Source organism: Nothoprocta perdicaria, unplaced genomic scaffold, assembly GCF_003342845.1.
Source record: "Nothoprocta perdicaria isolate Ctin4 unplaced genomic scaffold, notPer1 scaffold_0, whole genome shotgun sequence".
In the NCBI taxonomy this organism is placed as follows: Eukaryota; Metazoa; Chordata; class Aves; order Tinamiformes; family Tinamidae; genus Nothoprocta; species Nothoprocta perdicaria.
This window is the reverse complement of record NW_020454092.1, coordinates 775,674-798,380: the sequence shown is the minus strand read 5'-3', so window position 1 is coordinate 798,380 and position 22,707 is coordinate 775,674. Positions and strand designations below refer to the sequence as shown.

General features: G+C 42.0%; 1 protein-coding gene across 1 annotated transcript; it reads left to right on the top strand.

The window, feature by feature from the left end:
- Window positions 1-297: 297 nt before the first annotated feature.
- Window positions 298-22,201, top strand: METAP1D (methionyl aminopeptidase type 1D, mitochondrial). Its single transcript, XM_026033297.1, has 10 exons — window positions 298-361; window positions 4,602-4,771; window positions 6,230-6,379; window positions 9,069-9,217; window positions 9,872-9,914; window positions 13,449-13,612; window positions 20,780-20,877; window positions 21,045-21,092; window positions 21,934-22,012; window positions 22,123-22,201. Exons 1-10 carry the CDS (start codon window positions 298-300, stop codon window positions 22,199-22,201), a joined length of 1,044 nt encoding a protein of 347 aa, XP_025889082.1.
- The last annotated feature ends 506 nt before the right edge of the window (window positions 22,202-22,707 follow it).

The window sequence follows — 22,707 nt, the reverse complement described above, 5'->3', positions numbered from 1 at the left end:
ACATCCATAGCAATGAATATTTCATTTCCCCAATCATGCTATTAAAACCAGAGTGTTTTTACCCTTTCATTTCTGTTTTCTCCTTCCTAGTACCATCATGACAGCTGTGGCTGTGTCCTGTTTACAAATTGCTGCTAGTCACATTTTCAGGAGTCCTCGTGGGTTTTGCTTTTCTCTAATATGGGCAATTAGGAGGAAACATTTCTCACGAGCATGGGTTTGCTCTTCTCCTTGTAATGACACAGTCCTGTAATGCAGGAAGCAGTGCTGCATGGTGTCCATGTCCCCGGTTTCCTGATGTGGGAAAAACGTGTGGAAAGCATCTGGAGTGGAGGAGAGTCCCTTTACCAGCTTGTTTCCTGTAAGCGAAATTGGAAGACCTTGTCTGTGCAAATAGATTTCAAAATAGAGTCTGCCCTTTGACTGTCTCCATAATTACACAGCGCTCTCTGTATTTTATTTGGCTGCCAGAGCAGTTAACCCCTGGAAGTAAGGGGCTGATGATGGCGTGACCAGCACGGGTATGCAGCCATGACCATGTGAATACACTCTTGTTTAGAGAAGCCTGTCGTTAAGACCTCGTTACAATATACTTTTGCCAAATTTAGGAATTATTGCATGTTGGGTTATGTAGATTAAGACATGTTATATCCTTAATGTAGCTAAAATGCAGGGGTATTAGCTGTCAAAAAAAAAGAAAAAAAAAGGAAAGGAAAGAAAAAAGTTTTTTTGTGGCTTTGATGTAATCAACATCTGTCAACAGAATGAATTTGCTTTTGTTTAATTCCAAGGGCTCTTGTCCTGCTACTTTGCCCAATCAGTTTCAACTTCTGCCTGAGGCATTTCCCCATGTTGTCCTTTTTCTCAGCAAATGCACAGGTTATTGCTTGTGAAATGTGAGCTGCTCCTCTGTTACACAGGTTCCCCGGAGTTGGAAAGAAGCTTTAACGTTTCCTATTCTATTTTTGAAGCTCACATTCACCTTTGTGACACAGACATTACAAAGTCTATGTTTTATTAAACACTTAAAATTGTAAGAAAAGCTCTGTCGAACCACAGCCATTGCTTCAGGTTGACAAATGGGWACTTTTGGTAATTAACAGTAAAAAGCTGTGTGTTCTTACTTAGCTGAACTGGTTGGAGCCCATATATTATTACCCATGTTGATTTTTAATACCTTACTTTAAACTGTATTTGTCTGAAGTTTCAAAAAATGAAGTTTGCACAAGAAGAAAAAATATTTAATAACTTTAAATCACCTGTCAAACCAAATTACTGATCTTAAGTGTTTTATATATACACTACAAAAACCCTCTAAAGTCATTTTTTGTTCAGTTAAAAAGACATTTAAATCATATGTTTTAAAATGGGCCATCGGAACACTGATTTTGAGGTTGTAAGTTGTTTAGATATATTAAGATTTATCAACAGCAGTTTTTACTTCTAAATCAGTTGGATGTTAAGTCTGGTAATCCTAAATAATTTCATTACAGTGCTTCTGTAGGTACTATGACTGACTAAATTAATTTAAAATATGGTCATTGTATTTCTTGGCTTCTTTAACATGTACCCCTTTATTTATTGTGTGTCAGAACGATAATGAAATCTATCCTTTAGTAATATTTCCCTAATTAATTGCTATTTTGAAGCTTTTCATAAATAAATACCAAAAGTTGAATTGCCAACTGTCACTTTTTTTTTTATTGCTGCTCCACAGCTCATTGAAAAAGTGTCTGATAGGTTTCTTAAGTGTTAAATAGGAAGCATTAGGGAAATGCTTCTGTGAGAGTTCATTTCCAACATCTCCCTTTAAAAATACTTCTTGACCAGAGGAAAATCACATTTAAATGACTAAAATCAACTTAATTAAGGGTCATTAATAGAGATACACATAAAAAAACTCCCTACTCAGTAAGTGAAATGGGAGCTTTTCATTATATAGTATCGCGTGCATGAACAGATAACAATTAAAATAGACCTAGAGTAAAAGGCTAATAAATATAGGGCACATTGTGCTGCAAAATCAGTCACTTAAACTGCTCCTACCCATCATCATACTTGAATTCTGTGTTCAGCCTCTTGCTGAATCGATTAACAGAAAAGAAAATGTAATTTCCATAAAAGATAAATTCATCTGGCAATTCACAAAAGCTCCTGGTGCATATTTATATTATTAACGCAAATTGAAGTGCAGAAGGTAGGCTGAGGAATCCAGCAGCACGTGCCCGCGTCTGCGTTGCACACTGTGACTCGCTTGGGAGCACTGTCTGCAATTCCCCGTGCTCGGGACATGCTAGGTGCTGTTGGGATATCCGAAACACTGGCAATAATTCTCGTTATTGCAGCTGATAATAAATATTCTGCTGTTGATGGCAACTGATACAGCTTTACTGCTGGGAGGGGGAGAAAAAGAAACCTGAGCATGGTCAACTTTGGGTCCTCGCTGTGATGCTCTGGGCATTACGACGCTGCAGGTTCAGCCCTCCCTGATGGATGTCAGATCCGCTGGAAGCAACATAAACCCTGCATTTATGAAATACTTTACAGTAGTTAATATACATATATAGAGGCTGGAAAGCCTAGTGTAAAGGATGTGCTTGAGCTCCAGCGTTGTAGGAATAAGCCTGTAACAAAAGCCTGGGTAGGTGCAGGGGCTGAGGAGGCAGTATCTTGTCCAGGGCTCGAAGCAAACAGCCAGTTTTTCCTGTCTTTGATGATTGATGATGTTGCTATATCAAATTAGCTGTGAATATGAGAGCTTAAAAATAAAAGAAGATACAGAGACATTCTTAAGGAAGGAAGTGTGGACATAGAGTCCAGATTTCCATTATAAAACAGTAACTTCATTATATTTTAATGCTTTTTTATTTTTACTTCAAAGGAGGATGTTTTCTCTTGTAATTTTTTTCTCTCTCAAATGAATGGTTAGTTATCCTATGTTTATAATTCCCGTGATTTATTTCAGGAGTCACACCATGCTATAGTGATATTTATTTGGTTGTCGCACTTCACCTGTTCAAGCAGGAGACATTTTTGTGTGTGTCTGCTTTATAATGAGTAGTTAGCAGACTAACAGCAGACCACAATACCTCATTATCGCATTATCTCGTGACAACACTTCCTATGCCTCTTTGGGGGGACTCAGGTAAAAATTTTGTTTGGAATCATCCGGCATCCCGTGCAAGCAGGGGAGGGCCGCAGAGGCCACCCCCAGGAACAGATTTAGAGCGCGGCAGGAGACAGGGGCTCCGCTCTGGAGCGAGGGACGCGGATGTACCAGGCCTCTCGCTCCGTCACCGCTAACCGCTCGGGAAGCGCAGCTGGAATTGGCCTGCGCTGAGGGCGGCCCTGCGCAGCCTCGCGGGTGCTGCGCAATTCCCGGTGCTGGGGCTCCCCATTGCCCGTCGAGCGGCACCGGGCAGGGCACCCACAGGGCCAGCCCGGGCACCCGCAAAGGTGCCGCGCTGCCCCGCGCCAAGGCCTCCGCTGGGCCCGAGGGGCGAGCGCACACGCGCGCGTGTGTGTGTGTGTGTGTGTGCGTGCGTGCAGGGGGGCTCCTGCATCCCAAAGAAAGGAGGGTACCATAAAGTAAAAGTCCGCAAGACAGAGAAGAAACAAGATTTTCCTTTATTTTTTTTTTAGGATTTTTTTTAAATAGCAATTTTTTTATAGAGATCTTTATTTGTGCTAGCCAAAAGCATGCAGTAGGCAAGTTTCTTATTTTCTGTGATTCCAAAATGTTTACTCAGTTCTGTTTAAGTCAAAGCAGTTCCTTTTAACTACAGAGTAACTATTTATACTGGTTACTTGCCCCAAAAGATTTGTTTTTTTACATGTTTGCCTGCATGCACTTTTTTCCTGCAAAGTAACATTGCACAGCAACAAAATTTGTATAGTCAATACTCTGGTAAACTGCACTATCCTAAATTTTTGTGTGAAATAAATGGATTTATAATTTTATTATAAATGCTAATTCCTTCACTTGTCTTTGAGCAAGATTAGAAAGATCTCTTGAAGTTTGTTATGTTCCTCTGATTGGCAAGAGATTATAAAGAACTGAATCCCTTTCTCCATGTCTTATTGCCAGAGACCAGAGCAGCAGTAACTTGACTGTGCTCAAATGTGTGACCAGTTCAACAGATGCACAGATGAAAATATTGTCCAAAATATAAATGCTACACTGTTGTTTTTTTTTTTTTTTCTCTCAAAATACCTAGCTATTGTCCCTTATTTACTGTTTCTCCAAGCCTTGAACCATGCAACTTCTAGCCAAATTGCTACAAATCAGGCCCAGGTGGAGCATCAGCTCCATTTTAAGATTTGAGGAATTTACCCACGCAATTTGTTAACACATTGAACCAAAATAGGTCTAAATAGACCTATAAAGCTTTAATATATTGCTCTGAGTGTTTTGTTCTCATTGTTTCTCCGTGTTAGTTCTCGCTTTAATGATGTGAGATTTTATAGTTCCCTGAGCATCCCCTGGTTAGTGCCTGGCCTTCTACGGTCTCTTACACTCGCTGCCTTTCTTTCTGTGTGCTCCCCAGTTTGCAATGTGCTAGTAAAAACCTTCTCACCATTTTTAACCTATCTATTAGCAGGTTCTATTCGTGGTTGCCACCAGATTTTCCCTTTGCTGCGCAAGCTTACCTGCCTGTGCAGGCAGGCAGGCAACCAGCAAGGAAGATGCTGCTTTTCCCGGGGCCGAAGAAGTGCTGCTTACAGTGTAGTGCGGCCAGCTGCGGTGTCGCCTGCTCACCCGGTGCCCAAGGTACTGCCACTTGAGTTCCCTGACGTGCTTTCCAGCCCAGATGACTCTGCGAGTGCTGCGGATGGTCCTTGCCTGCTGTTTGGCTCAGCGTTCCGTGTGATGGGTTTGGCTTTGGACCTTGCTGGATTTGGTCTTTGGAGTAGGAGCACTAGCAAGAGAGGTTTTCAGCTCTGACCATGTGAAACAGTGATCTTTCTAGTTGCCGGGGCTTGCTAAGGTGTGAAGCTTTGCACATGGCGTTTGTATGGTCACTGCTTTGCACCTCTGCCCTAGCAGCTCTTACAAGTCAGCAATAGCTCAATAACCGATAAACATGATTTTCTTCCAATCTAAGTGCCAAAGCATTGCAGCAGGATGCTGTTTTGGTTGTGTGCCGTTATTTTGAATGAAATGTAAATCTGAAATTCTGGGGATGAGTTCACCAAAGAGCCAGTTATACATTTTTATGAGAGTAGAAGTGATGGAATACCATCAGAAATAACAACAGTCTTCAATGTTCATGTGGAGTTAATCATTACGCCCCTGCTCTTCACCCCTACACTTCGCTGCCATGTGGGCTAGTTGTGTCCAGCCCAAGTGGCCATTTTGTTCTGCTCGGCCAGCTCAGGTCAGCCGCTTGGAAAGCCAGTGGCCAACATCTTTCAGCAGTTTGTGGAGCCACTGGGATGGCCACAGTCACTCTTCCCTGTGGCTGGTAAAGCAGCCTGGCATCCTTGCAAAGTATGGGCCGCTCTTTGGGCAAGGGACTGCTGTTACTGTTACTTTGTTGTTACACACTGGACTTAAATTATTGTGGGTTTAAAAAAATCAGAACTGGGACTTTACTGACATATGAAGGCTGAGAAATTTTGGGGAGGAAAGAAAGGAGGGAAAAAAAGAAAAAATTGTCACAGGGTAAATTGGTCTTGCCATTGTACTGGGTCATGCCATAGTACTGTAAGTGGAGCATATTATCTAGATTAATAAGTAAAAATCCTAAATTAAATTAAATCCTGAGGTTCTTGGTATTTAAAAAAAAAAAATGAATTTGCTCAAGAAACTGTTTCATCAGACTTATTTTTTAGCCTAATTCTGTATGTTTGTCCATTCAGTTAAGGTGTTTAGATAACTTTTGTGAAAGAAATGCCATCCTTTCCAGAAGAAAAGGAATTTTTTAAATCTTGCTCTCAGAGTTCTAAAACTTAAAACTTTTTGTGCTGAAAGTCTGCAGCAGAGCCCAGGATTTCGGCACAGGAAGGTTAACAGACTCTGCAAGTCAGTATAACAGGCAACGTTAAGTTCAAAAGGGCAGTGGAAGAAACACTGAGGCAGCCTTGAGGGTTTGCCCTGATGGCTTAGGAAGGTCGATGGCAGGACACAAAGGGCAAGCTGCCATGGAGCAGGAGGCAGTATCTGAGAAAATGATCCCATTGTCATACTCAGTTTTCTGATCTTCATTTTCGATCCTTTTTCTCCAAGCACATAAAGAGGCCAGACTATGTGACGACAGGCATTGTACCAGCCTGGGGAGACGACATAGAAATTAAGAATGAAGATCAGATTCAAGGGCTTCGTCAAGCTTGTCAGTTGGCCCGTCGTATCCTGCTACTGGCTGGAAAGGGCTTAAAGGTAACAATTACATAAGTCCCATAACTACTTGGATGTCTTTTTTGCTTTCAGAAGTTTGGGAAGGTTTTCTTTCCACTTTTTTTTTCCTTAAACTTTCCTTTAATCCAACTTTCTTTTAAGTTAGATACAAAACCAGAGGGATTTAGTAACTTTTGATTTGGTCCACAGTATGTTTGTTTGATTATGTCTGCCTTTTAGACCCATGAAATGCTTAATTCCAGTCAGTCATTGCTTCAGGGGTGACCTCTCTCCATCTGTAGCCTCTCTCTCTCTTTGGATCCTGCCAAATCCCACAAGTTGCTCCTAAGGCCCGTGATATATTTTTTCATGGCAAATCTTCCTCATGCTCTCTGCTTTTCTGCTGCGTGTGTCTGCCATTCCAAAGGGCTGGTCTGCTTCCCCTCCATCCTTCTCCTCCCGGTGTCTCACGTGGGCTGGAACACTGCAAGGTTGAGATTCACTGTTGAAAAAAACAGCTGCCAAATTCTATACAATTTTTCAGAGTGCATTGATAATGAAGCCTCATGGTTTCCAGTAATGCTTCTACACTGTGCTTTTTGGGGTTCCCTCCCATGTGAAAAGGTACTGGGAGGAGCCTGCTATACATTTTTGCAGATGAAGGAGTACTTTTCTAGCCTTGCCTTGATATTTCATGTAATAGCGTACTGAATAGGGCAAAATGGGTTGAATAGCTATGAGATGCAGAGATAGATGGGAACTGTATGTCGATGCCATTGCCTTAAAAGGGGAAAAATTATTGGTTTACTGTGCCTTTTTCCTTCAGTTATCATCTCCCAGAGGCTTAATTCTGGAATTGGGGTGGCCACTGACAAAACTGCCTGAGGCTTTAATCTTACAAATGCTCAGGAACATGTAATTTTTTCATACGTAATTAATTCCCAGTACAGTAAGATTACTCACTCATGTAAAGCTAAGGATGTATATGTGTAGAACTGGGGACATTGAAGGAGCAGGACCTGTACCCAGAGTGTGTATGGGTTATGCACGAGAGCAGTTTTTCCAGGACAGATCYTGTGTTCGGAGCATCAGCCAAAGGGAAAAGCAGAGGTGCTAAGTGCAGGTGCTGCAGAGCAGGAGCTTGTCCTGTGCAAGCAGTGCGTGAATATTTGGCCAACATGGTTCCATAAGGGTGTCCAAAAGCCTTCTCTTGTCAACAGGGCACATCTTCCAGTTTCTGACCTAAAACTGCCCATGTTCTGCCCTAAAACTGCCTTTATCCCTCTGTTCTTGCACCAGCGCTGCTTTTTAATTGAACAGATACCTGCTTTTCCTTGAATCTTTCCCTTCCACATAGTAATAGAGCTGTGCCAGACTAACCAAACCAAGCTCTTACAGTCTCTTCTCCTAAGGAAGACTGCATTCTTTATCCCAAAAACCCATCTGTCCAGCACTCCTCGTTGCGTGCCTGGACCAGACTCACATGCTGCGCTTGCCCACGCAGTGTGTGATGCCAGGAAAAACTCCCAGTATAACCGTGGTGCTTCTTTAATGTGTGGAAGCTGAGGGACAGTGTTTGGGAAGCGTGTGTTTCTGATGCTGCTGTTTTGCCACCCACTGGACTTACATCATGCTGTGTCCAATTGGCTGAACAAGGTGCAAGTGGATCTGACAGACCTAGTTTTATCCTCAGCACGAGAGGAACATGCACTCAGTTTTACTCACTATGCATGATCACTGAATATTTTGTTATATGGTGAGGTATGCCTTCTGTACCACAGCCTACCTATATTCYAAACGTGACTAAAAAGTCCTCAGAAATCATAACCACTGTAGTTTATGTGCACAAAGTATGATTTTCAAAGGCTCAAAACTCGTTCAAATCAAAACCAATTTGCACAGGAACCCTCAAAGGCACTTCTTCTCAATGAGGGAGGTTTCACTACCAAATTTCAAATTTCAGCTCTAACCATTTCAGAGTCGATCCAGAAGCAAAGCTAGAAGAATGTTATGTTAAGCATGTGCATTTTCCACTCCATTGATAATCAAAAAATGGCAAATGATTCATGAGATGTTTTTCTTTGTATAAAATTGAAAGAAAAAGACAAATCTAGAAAATGTTGAGCATAAAAAAAACCTTTTTTTAAAACTATAAATAAATGCATGTAGATTCACTGTGTTGGTCCAGGTTGTGGCAGCTTTTAAGTAAAATWTCTTCAAGATATGAACCCAAATATTTAAACCTTTTATAAAATACCTTTAAAAATTATTGGTGAACAATTTCAAAAAATTCAGAAATGTATAGTGATATGTAAGAAATAAGTTATTTTATTTTACAAATAAGAAGGAAAAGTAATGTTGTGCTGTAAAAGACTGGAAATGCTAAAACCAGAAATTTCTATAGCAGCTAGTGAAACAAGATGCCATAGTAAATTGGTGTCTTTGAGAAAGCAAACATGGAAAAAGAAAGGGGAAGTAWGTACACAGTATTTTAGATTTTCTTGGAGCCTCTGAGTGCCCTTTTCTACTGCATGCTTGCTTTAAACCCTTTTTCTCTTTAAACAATAGTCCAATGTATCAGTAAGGTATATGAGCCAGTTTAGTGTTTTGTATCAAAACAGCATATTTAAAACATGCAAGATTTCATTGAAACACTTGGTTACAATCTCATTCGGTAAATATAAGAAACTATTGTGGCTTTTATAACAGAATTTTATATTTGATATTTTAGGTTGGCATGACAACTGAAGAAATAGATTCCATTGTTCATCATGAAATAATCAGACAGAATGCCTATCCTTCCCCTCTGGGCTACGGAGGGTTTCCAAAATCTGTCTGTACTTCTGTAAACAACGTGGTATGTCATGGTATTCCTGACAGGTATTTCCCTAATAATATGTATTTTACTGCCGGAAACTAAAACGTTAAGCTGAAATTAATAAATTGCTGTTTAATATTGAACAAATTTCAGCTTGCCTAAATGTCATAGGTAAAGCTATTGCAGACGTATGTCATCTTACAATACAGTGCTAATAGATGTTACAGGAATGTATGTAAATTAGAGAGATAAAAATATTATCCTGTTTGTTCAGTTGCTTAAAAGGACGTAGGATAATGCCTTTAGAGTTTACTATCTGAAAAATATACAGAGGAGAATTCTGATTTTTATTTCCTCAGCACAAGTATAGGTTAAGGAATAAATATATTTGAATTTATTATTTGCAATACATTCAGCTATTCACGAAGTAAAATATGAACCCCAGTGAGAGAAAAAGAATAAATATAATGGTAGATTTTTCAGGTGTTGATATGTTTTTCTACTGGCTGTTTCTCATTATTTTATATTCAGCTACACTTGTTCTCTAAGTAGTAAGAGCTGAAGATTAAAAATGGTTATTCTGTTTGCTTCTGCCTTCCTCCGTCACAAAACATCTACCCCCTGATTTTTTATGTATGTGTCATTAGGTGTTTATTCTTATATTCCCTTTGTTGGGAACTGTCTGTCACCATTTTTTTTTTCTGTTTATGTTTCAGTCGACCTCTTCAGGATGGAGATATTATCAACATTGATGTCACGGTGAGTAATTCATATAAAAAATAGTCTTTGATCAACTTTAGAATCACTAGTAGCAACAGGAAGAATAGTAGATTGAAAATGTGGAGCGTGCAGATGGATGTGCTGTTTACTTCTAAGCCAAGGCACAAGCAGCTGGTTTCCTTTTTTGTTTTTAACTATGTGTTTATTCCAGCTAGACCCAGGCCTGACTTGAATTTAGGACTGGAATCAGATGCACTGAGATCAATGTTGGCCTAAGTGAAATGTCAACCCAATCCTGCTATGTGTCATGTTTTTGAGAAGGTGTAATTGTTATTGATCCACTGTGTAGTTAATGCAGAGCACCACAGTACTGGGCAGCAGCTGAAGATAGATATGTATGAGATGAGCTAACATGAAGAAAGCCAGCATTTTTCCTTCACTCTGCCAAGATTGATCTTCCTCTTCCTGCTGATTTTGAGTGGGGCCTGTCATTATCTTACTCTGTCATTAGAGGCTACATTGGCCTGTGTATGTCAGTCTATTTGGACAGCAACTCTTTTGCTAGCAGTGTTCCCTACATTTATTAAAATCCCTGAAGGTAGTGTTGTGTTCCATTTCTGGTATAAAAGCCATGAACCCTTTACGTGGAAACAGAAATAGTGTGCTGGAGTGGAGGCTTAATATTTCCACAGGAAGGTCAATTATAGTTATTTAAATAAAGGCCGGCTGGATTTTCTTGAGGAAAAAGAAAATCTGGGAATGGGGAGCCTAATTCTAATTTCATTTGGAAAACAACAATTAATCGTGCCTTGCAGAAGCTTTTCTCTTTTTACAGTGAATGTGTTTATTTTCCCAAAGTGCTTGCCATTTATTTCTATCACGAACCCAAATGTCCTTTGAATCCTACCGTTAGCTTGCAGTAATATGTGACATACAAGAGGGTAGCATTTCTTAAGAACAAGCTTTCTTAATCATTAAAGAACCTCTTGATAACTTGATACTCTTTTCCATGGGCCAAATTTCATACTGACAGAAGTGAAGAAATCTCCAGTGGGCCCCCACCTCTCACCATGGAATTCAGGCTTCTTTAAGTACTTTTTTGCATTAAAATCAGGGTCAGTGACCCTTTCCCCGCTGCACACACATGTGTGATCCAGCACTGGTTGTTTTGGGTTTTTTTTTAACATATTAAATTCTTCTGTCTTTATACTTTTTAATCGCATATGTCTGTCCTATCAGATTTACATGGTGTTATCCAGAATTTTTAAATGTATTTTGGCCTAAATATTTACTTTGGCAAACTGGTATAGCTTTGCTCTTTTTACTAGATTATATCAGTTTGCAGCAGATAGGGTTTTAACATCTGATTTCTTTTTGTTTTATCTGGCAATATAATAAACAAAAAAAAAATGTTTAGATTGATATTACAGATATTTGCCATTGTGAGCTGAACATTTTTACATTAATATGGCATGTGCACCTTATTTGCTCTGCATTACAAATAATGTCTGAATAAATGTTAGTGGTCTTTTCAAAATATATTCTGAGTTGTTTTCTGATTAATTTCATAAAATAAAGTAAATCTTCAATGCCCATGAACTTGAAGCTTCCTGCAAGAGCAGGAATTGCTGATTATATTTGCTAAGAGCCTTTCTTTAGCTTTGAAAAGTGTGTTGTTTTTTGTAGTTGTTCAGCTCCGAAGTATCTGAGGGAAAAATATCTTTGCAGTGTTGCTAATTGATCTCTTAGTTTATATTTAATGAGAAAAACAGGGACATTTCACAGGTGGACAGAATAAAAATCAAAGGAAATGTTCTGCAACAAATTATTTATAATGTTGTATAGGGTCTATAAAAAGATTGAATAATATTCTAGTTATTAAGTGTAAACACTTCCCACTACAAATTATTTGAAGAAAACAAATCTATTTTTGCACAATTAACATGGTAGAATTTCATAGATGAAATAGATGTTTTATTGGCTTGAATCATGAAGCCTTTTAAAATGTATTTAAGCGTAGAAACAAAAGCATTATGCATCACTGAATTCACAGCGCGGTACAATTTCCAGACAGTCATTACCAGGTAGCATTTCATACAAGTTGACTTTTTCATTGACTTTTAAGGAATCAGTGTGTTATAGTTCCTCTGGCATTAATAAAATAAAACTATAGTTTACTATTGTTGCAGTTTTTAAGGTCAAAAATATGTGATTGCAGTAGATGAGCAGAGTAAATTAATTATTTTAAATTCTACTGTGTTTTAAGTTGCTCTTCATTTTTTTCAGGCTTGTTTATTTTGCAGTTTTGCATTTGTTAGAGCTAAAAAATAAATATTTCAGCTCACATGTGACCTAGCTGGCACAAGATCTGCCCAACTGGCATGAAACGATGAAATGACRTTGGGGGCACTTCTGACTGGCAGGGAAGGGTGTAGGACAGAGGCAGCCGCTCGCCCCAGAGCCAGGGACAACACAGTTGGGCCCTTATTGACATCCAGCTTTCATCAAAACACGGCTCACTGTAACTGCCTGCATTTGCTTTAGATCTGTATCCGAATACAAACCCAATGTTGGAGTAAACAGTCTGTAGCCTTTTTTATTATTATTTTGGAGTTGACCAGAATCTTTACCCAAAGCTCGCAAGTAGCAAAAGTTCAGCGGGTGCTTCAAGCCTTGTCCTTGTCACACAAGAGACTTGTGTGAGTCTCTTGTCCTAGAGRATAGTTACCTGCTGTTTGAGGGGAAAAACATGCGGAAGATCAAAACCGTGCACCATTATGATTTGTTTTTCCACAAGGAAATTCGACTCTGTCTTACACGTATGTGACTGGCCACATCACCAGAACTGCAAAATCTCTTTTAATTCAGCATTGCAGAACTCCGTAGTTCCATAGGGCAGAGCACAGGCTTTCTGAGTGGAGAAGGGATTTGAGGAGAATTTGGTATCTAGGAAAACACCAAACAAACAAATAAAAAATCCTACCTGATTAATTCAGCCAGGTGCTATGTTTTCAGTGCATGAACCTTCGCAGTGATCAGAGCAGTACTTTATGCCCTTTAAAAAATACGGCTAGAGATTCAACCTAAAATCCATCACTAAGGCAGAGTTGCCGTTTGCAGGAGAGTGAGGGAGGAGGAGGAGGAACGCGGCCCCGAGCTCAGGCTGGCTCTGCACCCCGCTCCGCACGGACTGCGTGCCCGGCAGCGCCGYGACGCCCCGCGGATGGGCACCAGGCCACCCGGTGCACCTCACAGCCCTCTCATAACCCCTGTTTTTATTTATTTATTTGTTCATTTATTTATTTATTAAGAGTTTGTACCCAAAGGGCGTTTCCCAGGTATTCCCTAATCTTCTGCTTTTCCCATCTCATTCTAGCAAGCAAAGCTTCCCAGCAGTCTGCCGGTTACAACATGTGTGGGAATAATTATATATATATATATACACATATATATAAATATATATGTGTATATATATATATATATCGTTCCTAGAAAGAATGAGTTTAATTATGGAGAAGCTCCGTTTCTGAATGCAAACCAAGCGAATGTCTTTACATTTCTGCATGCGTTTAGGTGTATTACAATGGCTACCATGGTGACACTTCGGAAACCTTTTTGGTGGGCAATGTGGATCAATCTGGGCAAAAGTTAGTGGAGGTTGCCAGGAACTGTCGAGATGCAGCAATTGCAGCCTGCGGCCCGGGGGCTGCCTTCGCCGTAATTGGGAACACAATCAGGTAAGCCCGACAGTGACAAGTAAAGGGMGGGCTGGCAAGTGGCACAAAGGTTATTGGTGGTTTGGTATAAAGCTGATGACATGTTTTATGATTCAAAACCATCATTTCAGTCTGATATCAGTATGTGAACTGCCAAGCTATAATGTTGTTCCTTGGGTAAGAGAGATTTTTTTTTTTTCTTTTTTTAAGTGAATTACACTGGGGTCAGGAAAGATAACCATAGAAAGTCAGAGGTATTCATAAGGCAGGTTTATGTTAGCAGATGTAATTTGCAGTGGTCTTTTGTTTATTATTTATTTTTACATGAAGCTGTTGAAGCTGTGCCGTATCTGTGCGACAGTGTAAGAAGCCTTGAAGCCATTGTTTCATTGTGTGGCGATAACTAATGTTACAAAGGAATTAGTCAATATAAATAAGTCTTTGTTTTTTGTTTTTTATAAGTAAAAAAAAATCTAACTCAGGCTTCTTATCTTACAAAGGACTGCACATATTGATGTCATAGGGAAAAAAAACAGAAAGCTCACATTAAGATTTATATTGCATTTGTTCTAGCCTTTGTAGAAATGCAGTTGTGACTCTTGTGAATTTGAATAAAAATATGACTTAATTTCTTGAAAGCACTTCTAGATTATTTTTAAATATTTGCAAAAAAAAAAAGAAAAAAGAAATCATATACATTTCATTAAGYAATACTTCACTGGACTATTAATGGACCCCACATACTACTCAATGCCTTCTGATTACTTAAAAGCTACAAGACTTACTCACCTTGAAAGGTTTCTGCTTTTTTTTTTCTTTGTAAATCTTCAAATACTTTAAGGAGAAAAGAGAACGACAAAATATCTGTTAGATGTATTTATAGCTTTAAAAATATTGTAACAGAGTCTGAATCAAACTTTAGTAAAACCTCTTTGGGTTATATCTGAGAAGCTTTTATTGAAGACTTTGTATAAAATTGTGTTTTTGACAGTTTTAAATTATAGGCTAACTAGCCTGGAGAAAAAGGATAGTGTCTTTCTGTTCTTTCATAGGAAATGTTGAATCAGACCCCTACTGGGAAAAGAAATTTAATGCATATCTCACTATCTTACTGTCCATGAATATAATAGAAGCGAATTCAAAATGTAGTTTTATTTTTGCAAATGGGATGAGTCGATAGATGCACCTCATATTTTTGAACACCTAGGGTTCAACAAATTTACTGGTGGTGCTCTTGCATTTTAACAAAATTTATTCTTGAGTAGAAGGGGGCACAGAACACTGGATTCTTATTCAAGCATTCGAGCGAGCTCTGCATTCATGGCTGTGTCTAAAGGGCATGTCAGCCTTTGATTCTCTCTGAGAGGTAATTATCCTTTTCCTGTCACGGAACAACAAATGATAGCTAACTACAGAGGCACATTTGCAGTAGTCACATTCATCAACTGCAGAAAAAAAAAATTCAATTTAATTGTGCAACACAGCTGCACATAGGCTTTTTGAGCATTTCTGTTGTTCTCCCTGTCTTGCTATTCCTCCCTCCAGATCTATTTTTTAAACTTTTTTTTTTCTGTTTTTTTTCCCCTTTTTTGTCTCTTCTTCCATTTTTACTCTCTGTACTTTCTTGTTAAAGTAATTTTCCTTTGTGGCTCTCATTCTTTTTTCCCCATTGAAGGCTATGAATGTAGAAAATTATCACAATTACTCATATAATTGAGCCTCTTTGTAGCAAGTGCAACTCCAGTAGCCTTTCTCCATCATGAAAATGGTTTCATTATAGGGTTTTTCATATTCTCTGACACCATCTACACAGAGGAACAGGCGTGCAGATGAGATGTACTAGGAACAGGGTAGATCAGTAAGGTCACAGTAGGAATAATTAGCTCTGCTATGGAAAGAGCATCTAGGCCTTTTACTGCTACATAAATGTACTGTCCATGGCTTTTAGTCACAAAAAAACTTACTAACAAATGGAGCTCCCGCCTACTACTTTGAAAAAAAGATTTGTATCAACACTACAATTTTCCATCATTAAGACTAATAACACAGAGCCTAGTATACATCAAGGGGAATAAAAAGAAAAATCTCACATTCAAGTGGCGGCTGGGTGCTGACCTTTGTTCCCTTTTTTTGTGTTCAACTTAACTCTTTACAAAAAAGAGCCACACGCCACACCAACATGCAGGTGAACTCCAGCTAGTGCTAGCAAAGCACGGCATTCAGTCAGAAAATCTGATAAATCTCCATGCAGGATAATGCATTTCATTACAGATTCACTACATTAATTCTGGCTGTATTTAAAAAAAAAAGAAAAAGAAAAAGAAAGAAAAGAAAAAAAAAAGAAAGAAAAAAGAAGAAAAAAAGGAGGGTGGAGAAAAAGAAGAGAATTCAAAGTGACATTGGATTTTTTGCTATGTTGTTATGGAGGTCAGTTTACTTGCAAAGTGTAAATATATATTCAGCGCCCTCTTTGAAAAGCAGATTTAATCAGAACTAGTAGCTGTTGAGAACTGTACAGGAAAGACCCGGTCATTAACTTTCTTTCCCCAGATTTTGTCATGTAGCCTATCTAAATGTGCTGATTTGTTTGGAACGACTTTGCTGCCGCCTCTGCTGAATGAGTAGCTTGGCCCATTGAAGCCCGGGGTTTCTGATTAGTTGTCATGCTGCATTTCTGTGCGTATATACAGACATAGATACATACATACAYGTATATGTACAGCAAAATGTTAAGTATCATAATATAAATACCTGGGAAGAGACACTTACAACCTTAAAACATTTAGACACATCAGAATGGAAATGTGCCTAGACCTCTTTCATCAATATTTTCTATATAGGTCCTCAAGCAATTAATGTAAACAATCTTAGATTTCACAATCAGGATATTTGATTTGCTTTTCTGTAATAGATGTGGCTATAAATAGACCACAGAGGTAAGTTTGCATGCAGTATTGTAACGTATTCTTTGTTCTGGAAGCTTGGTGTCTGGCATTGAGTATTTGGTGGGCAGCAGCTCCTTCTTGCCATCAGGTAGAAATTGCAAATAAGAAATGTGCAATTTCTTGARTTAATTTGCTTATAAATTATTTTTTGAATCTTTCCTGACCTATTCTTACTGGAGAGGATGGCAAAACTGTGGGTCAGCTCCRTCAGAAACAGAGTTGGGCCCTGTGGTCTATTTTCTTTTACCATTTATGACATTTCTCTTTCATAGAAACAAGTCTAGTTTGAAATCTTCTTTTTAGGCAACCAGTTTAGATATGTGAAAGTGTTGTCGGTATATAGAGCTAAAAATATATRTAATATTGTTGAATAAGTCAATTTCCACCTCCTAAGGAAAAAAATGTAGTGGTGAAAGTATTAATAAATGGTTTAAAATGTTTAASTCATAAGTATATGTTTTGATATTAATTTAGAACAATATAAAGCAGATTTAAAAAATCTGTTTCTATCAGATTATGCACATTTAAACAATAAGTGGCTCAGGCAAAATAAGTCATTTTAATGTCATCTGTGATAGATTTTCCTTGACAGCTACTGTAAATTACAATTACACTGCTTCTCTCTGCACTTTAAAGTAAGCATTGCAATAAATTATCTTTTATTTCAATCCATCATGTCTGCTTTCAGAAACAGAGAACCTCAAATAAAAGTTCAGCACTATTATAAGAAAAATACAGTAATTTGTGTTCCASTTTGAAACTAAAACGTACCTTTCTTTCAAAAAACAATTGTTGGCTTTCTAAAATATTACTAATTATACCTCAGTGTTTATTGTCATTGTAGGGAATCCCTGAACTTGTGCATTCCGTCAGTCTAAGATTACTATTTAAGGGAAAAGTACTTTCCCAAGAGAATTTTCAAATTTCTCAAATTAGGTGATACAGTAGCATTCAGAACAAATATTTTTATTGTGAGCATATCTAGGGTAGTTTCACACTGTTTTCAGAAGTTAAAGGGAAACAAAGTGCCATTCAGCAATCCTTTTTGGTGCCAGTATTTATGAGGATGTGGTCACGTTTACATAAGCGGATGGTGCCTTCTTTGAGATCCCCGAGCAAGCGGCCTCCTCAGAGCCCTATTGTCTCTCCTCCTGCTTCCCAAGCCTTTTCTCTGCCTCTCACACATYTTAGTCCAACTCGTGCAGCATCTCTGGCCATTTGTGTCCCAACGCTCTTTGCAACCATCCCTGAGAAAGTTTTCATGTGGGGGCAGAGAAGCTGGAAGTGAGGGAGAAGGTCCATCACTAGGAGCTGCTTCGCTGGTGCCTTCAGCCCAGCCTACGCGGCCCCAGCGCCATCCCGCGTGCTCGCCTGGGCCGTGGCCTTACGTTACGTTGCACGCCGTGGCGTTGTGTTACGTTGTGTGCTGTGGTGTGTCCTGACCGCACAGTGCTGCGGGACTTATCTCGCTTTGCTTCAGGGCTGAGGGCTTGCAGTGCTGCATCCGACCTGCCATGAGGAGAAAGCACCGGCATCAGGGGCTGGCTCAAAATAAAGCAGGAAAGACACAGATGCAGAGCCTAGAGCTGGGCRCCGCAGCGCCAAGGCTGGCATGCTGTGTGTGCTCCATCCAGCCCCAGGGGCTTCCCGGCACRAGGGGCTTGTCCCGCTGGGCACGCTCCCCCTGCAGCCATCCCCGTGCCCGGCCTGGCCTCGCGCTGCCGGCGCCTCCGGCCTGCGGAGCAGCGCCCCGAGCGGGAGCCTGGCCCTGGCATGGCGCCGGCCTGGCACCGCTGGGAGCGGCRCTGCCGCGGCATGAGCCGCACACGAACCCTGAGGTGTCGAGCTGCTGTCAGCCGCAAGCAGCCAACGTCAYGCAAAAAATGCTAAATGCTCTGTGCTAAATGCTAGATTGCTCTGTGGTGTCCAGGKTTTTTTTTTTTCCATATTCCGCAGCCTGGGAATCCTGGAGGCTGGAGAGGCTGGCCAGGACCAACACTCATCCTCACTCTCATCAGAAGGACACTCTCCCCCATGAGCATCCYCACCTTCATTTACTATCACAGAATTGCAAATAGTCACGAGGTTTAGCAGTCGTTTTTTGTTGTTGTTGTTTGGTTATCATTTTTGTTTTATTTTTTAGGAAATCTGTGAATTTTATTATGACTTGGCATGGATGAGACRGAGCTTACTGGGGTTTGTGGAATACTCTAATGCTTATAGTTGCCCTTTGAAATTCACCGCAAGGTGCCTCCGAAGCACGTGCAGATATTAAAACCAGATTGAATGTAGCTGGACTGCATACCTGCAGCTTATTTTCCACACGGATTTTGTGTATGTCATTTCAGGTTCATTGGCCACGTTACATTTTATGTAAAGAATGCCCAATCTCCGTGTGCGGGCGCTGGTGAGCGGGAGGGAGGGGGGCGATGGAGCCTGTCAGTGCAGATGTCAAAGCCATGTCAGCTCCAAGCTCCCCTATTTTGATCGCAGACAGTAACCAGCGAGGTCCTGATGCCAGAAGAGCTGTTTTCAAGCTGTTCAGCAAGGAAGTGGCAGGGTTCAGCACTGAACTGCACTGCTGCTGTTTCCACCCGATGAGCGGGGATGCTGTTTTAACGAGGTCCTGTCTATGCCCCACGCTCTTGCGGATGGTGCCCAGGGAGCAGCTGCCACCGTGCTCCTGTGCGCTAGCGGAGCGGCGAGCGACAGAGCTTCCCGGGCCCACATGGAGCAGCCAGCGCCGGCGCTTGGCACAGTAGCTCCAAGCTGCATGTCTGCTCACAGTGGGAGATTTTTTCTTTCTTTGAGGGGGGGAATATATATATTATATATATTGTATATATGTTTTATATATGTGTATTAAAATAGGACGCCTCAAAAAATGACTGCTCTCTAGGTGGTCTAGGACGCTGTATTACGGCACAAGCAAAACTGGTCATTGGGCTTGTGCTGGCTTTTGCCAAAAGTCTTGTAGGACAAGAATAAGGCAACTTGGCCCACACTGCACATGTGACTTCTCCCATTGCTCTTGAGAGACACGTGTGGAAAGTGGCTTACGTGTGGGGAACGTTGTTGGCGTTGCTCTGGCTTTGGTCACAAGTGATGTCCCGTTTTGGGTTTGTGCACATCTGAGTATCCAGGCTCCCCGGCTTCGTGTCCAGTGCTTCCTCCTYGGTCTGCAGTAGCCTGCCAGCCGGCGGGATGAGGAGGAGCGCATGCTATGGAAAGGCTTTTTCGTCTCTAGTAGGATTCCTCAGTGTATAAACTTGCACTGTACTTTTCCTCATAACTGGTACAGAAGATAAARCTGTACCATGAGTATAACCAGATGAAGCCCAATTTCTAGCCCTATTAGTCATCCTCTTTGTCAGTAATTAGAAGTTTGTGGACAGCTTAAATTAAAATTTCCATTCTTCTCCAAAATTAATGAAAGAAATGTGATGGGTCTTTACACCAGAGTGATGGGTTGGTAAAAGCTAATATACAAATCCTGTTAAAACGGGCTCTTAAGGTCTGAACACTGCACTGTTAACCATTGACCCAACTCAGCTCTCCGGTGTCGGTTCCTGGTGGCAGAGCACCATGTACTTCAATTGCAGCAGCATTAAATTCCCGAGTTGTGACACACGGGTACCGAATCGAGCGCCACAGGGTCGGTAAAGCCTCACGTGCAGAGGGATTACTGTGTGCAGTGATCTAAGCGATCCGAGGCCACTTTGGACCTGAATAAGAGCCTCCCCATGGGGTTTAGGATGCTTTAATTTCTGTGAGAGGAGCGGACACCTTTCTTGGAGTTTCTTTACTTTCTTGCACCTTTGCAAGGTGCAGCTACGCACAGGTCTGTAGGGTTGGGGCGCCAGCCTTGCTTTTAGACAAACAAGCTGGAAAGTCCCACCCACGGACAAGCTGTCTGGAGCGGCAGCATGTTCCTGCACTGAAAGCTGCCAGTGTTCGGAAGGGGACACTGTGCAGCTGCGTGGCGAGCGGGCTGCCCCGCGCTGCAGCAGGTTGCCCTGCGAAAGGGAGAGGTTCAAGCTGCTGCCGCTGTGCCCAGCCCACAGCGCTCACCTATACGCTGCCGCTTCTGCAGGCAYGTTAACTCTGAACCCTACCAATGGCCCCTCGCTGGCAGCCCTGATGGCTGCTTCCTTTCAGAGTGGAGACATGGCTGTGGGGGCAGCAGGAGCCAGGGGACACAGGTTTGGGGGGCTCCCTCATGGTGTCCTCCTTGCTCCCGCAGCTCTGTGGCGCGGCAGGGCGGCTTCAGTGTGTGCCCCAGCTTCATCGGCCAYGGCATCGGCTCCTACTTCCACGGGCACCCCGAGGTGTGGCACCACGGTAAGCACAGCCGGGTGTTCTTCACTGGGATGGCACCTGAACATGGCAGCTGCAGGGCAAAGTGGGGTGCAGCCARGTGCTGGGTACAGTTACCAAAGCAAAACAAAACAAAAAAAGTAAAGCTGCTCTCTGCACAACTGTAAGAATGTTTTTATTTTCTTTTGCAGCCAATGACAGTGATTTGTTAATGGAAGAGGGAATGGCATTCACAATAGGTCAGTACCTGTCTGGCATGTTTTGCTTTAAGAAAACACCCGAGGCAGTCCCGGGCCGGGCCTTTATTAGGCTCAAGAAATTCCCGTTCAGCTGTGGGGCTGTGGCTGCACGACGCCCGTAGGAAGCAGATTAAAACGTCACGGTAAATTGCAGCGAGGGAATAATTGGACGAGTGAGCTGCCAAGTGCTAAGATTTCCAAAAGGAAGGACCCCAAATAAACCTTACTAAACGAGGCGGACTTGGATAAGGCAGAGCCCGGGCCAGCTCRCTCCGGACGGGCTGCGCAGAAACGGAGGGCTCTGATTCTGTCACCGAGGCGCTGCTCTGGCGCCGGGGTACCTGGTGCTGCCCGTGTCGCTTAGCGGTGACAGAGCTGCCGTCGGGTCCGGGGGCTGGGGGCGGGCGGGCCCGGGCCGGGCAGGCGCTAAATGCCAATCAGGGCAGTGCTGCGAGAGCAGCTCGACGGCGCGGCAATTAGGGGGGGATCAGAAAATTGGTGTTTTGCTGATTTAATGAACATTTTAAGCCTGTTTAAAAAAAAAATATTTCAAACTATCTGCTGTTCAGAAGGGTAGTTGATGCTTCGGTTATTATCCGTGGGGTCTTAATTAGGGCTTGATTAAAATTCCTAGCTTAAAAAAAATACAAACTGGCAATTTCCTACCTTAATAGTTCGTCTTTCTCTTTAGTTCAAAATTGAGTTTTGCGAGACAGCTGCCCGGCGAGGAGGGAGAGCTGCAGATTCCTGCTTCCCCGCCGCCTCCATTTCTTCCTTGCTTCCCAGTTCGGGAAGGAGTGCGACTAAGTTTGGAAAACATTTTTTTTTTTTCATGTTACAGAGCCGATAATAATGGAAGGATCCCCGGAGTTTCATATTCTGGAGGACAAGTGGACGGCGGTCTCGGTGGACAACAAGAGGTGCCCGGCTTCGCCCGCGAGCGGGATCCCAGCGCCGGCACCGCGGGTGCGTTGGGCGGGCGCTGCCGGCCGCCCCTGCCCCGCTGACGGCGGCCAAACGTGCGTTTCAGATCGGCGCAGTTTGAGCACACCGTTGTGATCACGCCGCAGGGAGCGGAGGTCCTCTCGAAGGTGGAGGGAGAAGGCTGAGGACGGCGGGGCCGCTGGAATTCCCGGGGCGGGGATGGGTTTCCCCTGATTGCCCTGGGGAGCTGGGGCTGCCGCTGAAGCAGCTCCCGGGCTCGGCTGCGAAGGGCTTAGACCTCCCTGTGTGTGGCTGGTGAGTAGTTAATAAAAGTCCCTCGGCTTTTTCTGTGAGTGCTGGCACAGCCCGCTGGTACGCGGGTTTGGGGGTGATTTGGGTGAGGGGCAGAGGGGTGCACTGCTCTCCACGGCCCCGTGTGGGGCACGCGCGGCCCACGTGCGCCTTGGGGGGCAGGGGGGCTCGAAGGATTTTGCTTTTAGAGCTGAGCTGTGGAGTCAAATGATGTCCACTGCAATCAGCACGATGCTGCGATTTCTGTAAGAATAATTAAAAAGAAAGGGAAAATGAGGAAGAGGGAAAAGAAAAGAAAAGAAAAGAAAAGAAAAGAAAAGAAAAGAAAAGAAAAGAAAAGAAAAGAAAAGAAAAGAAAAGAAAAGAAAAGAAAAGAAAA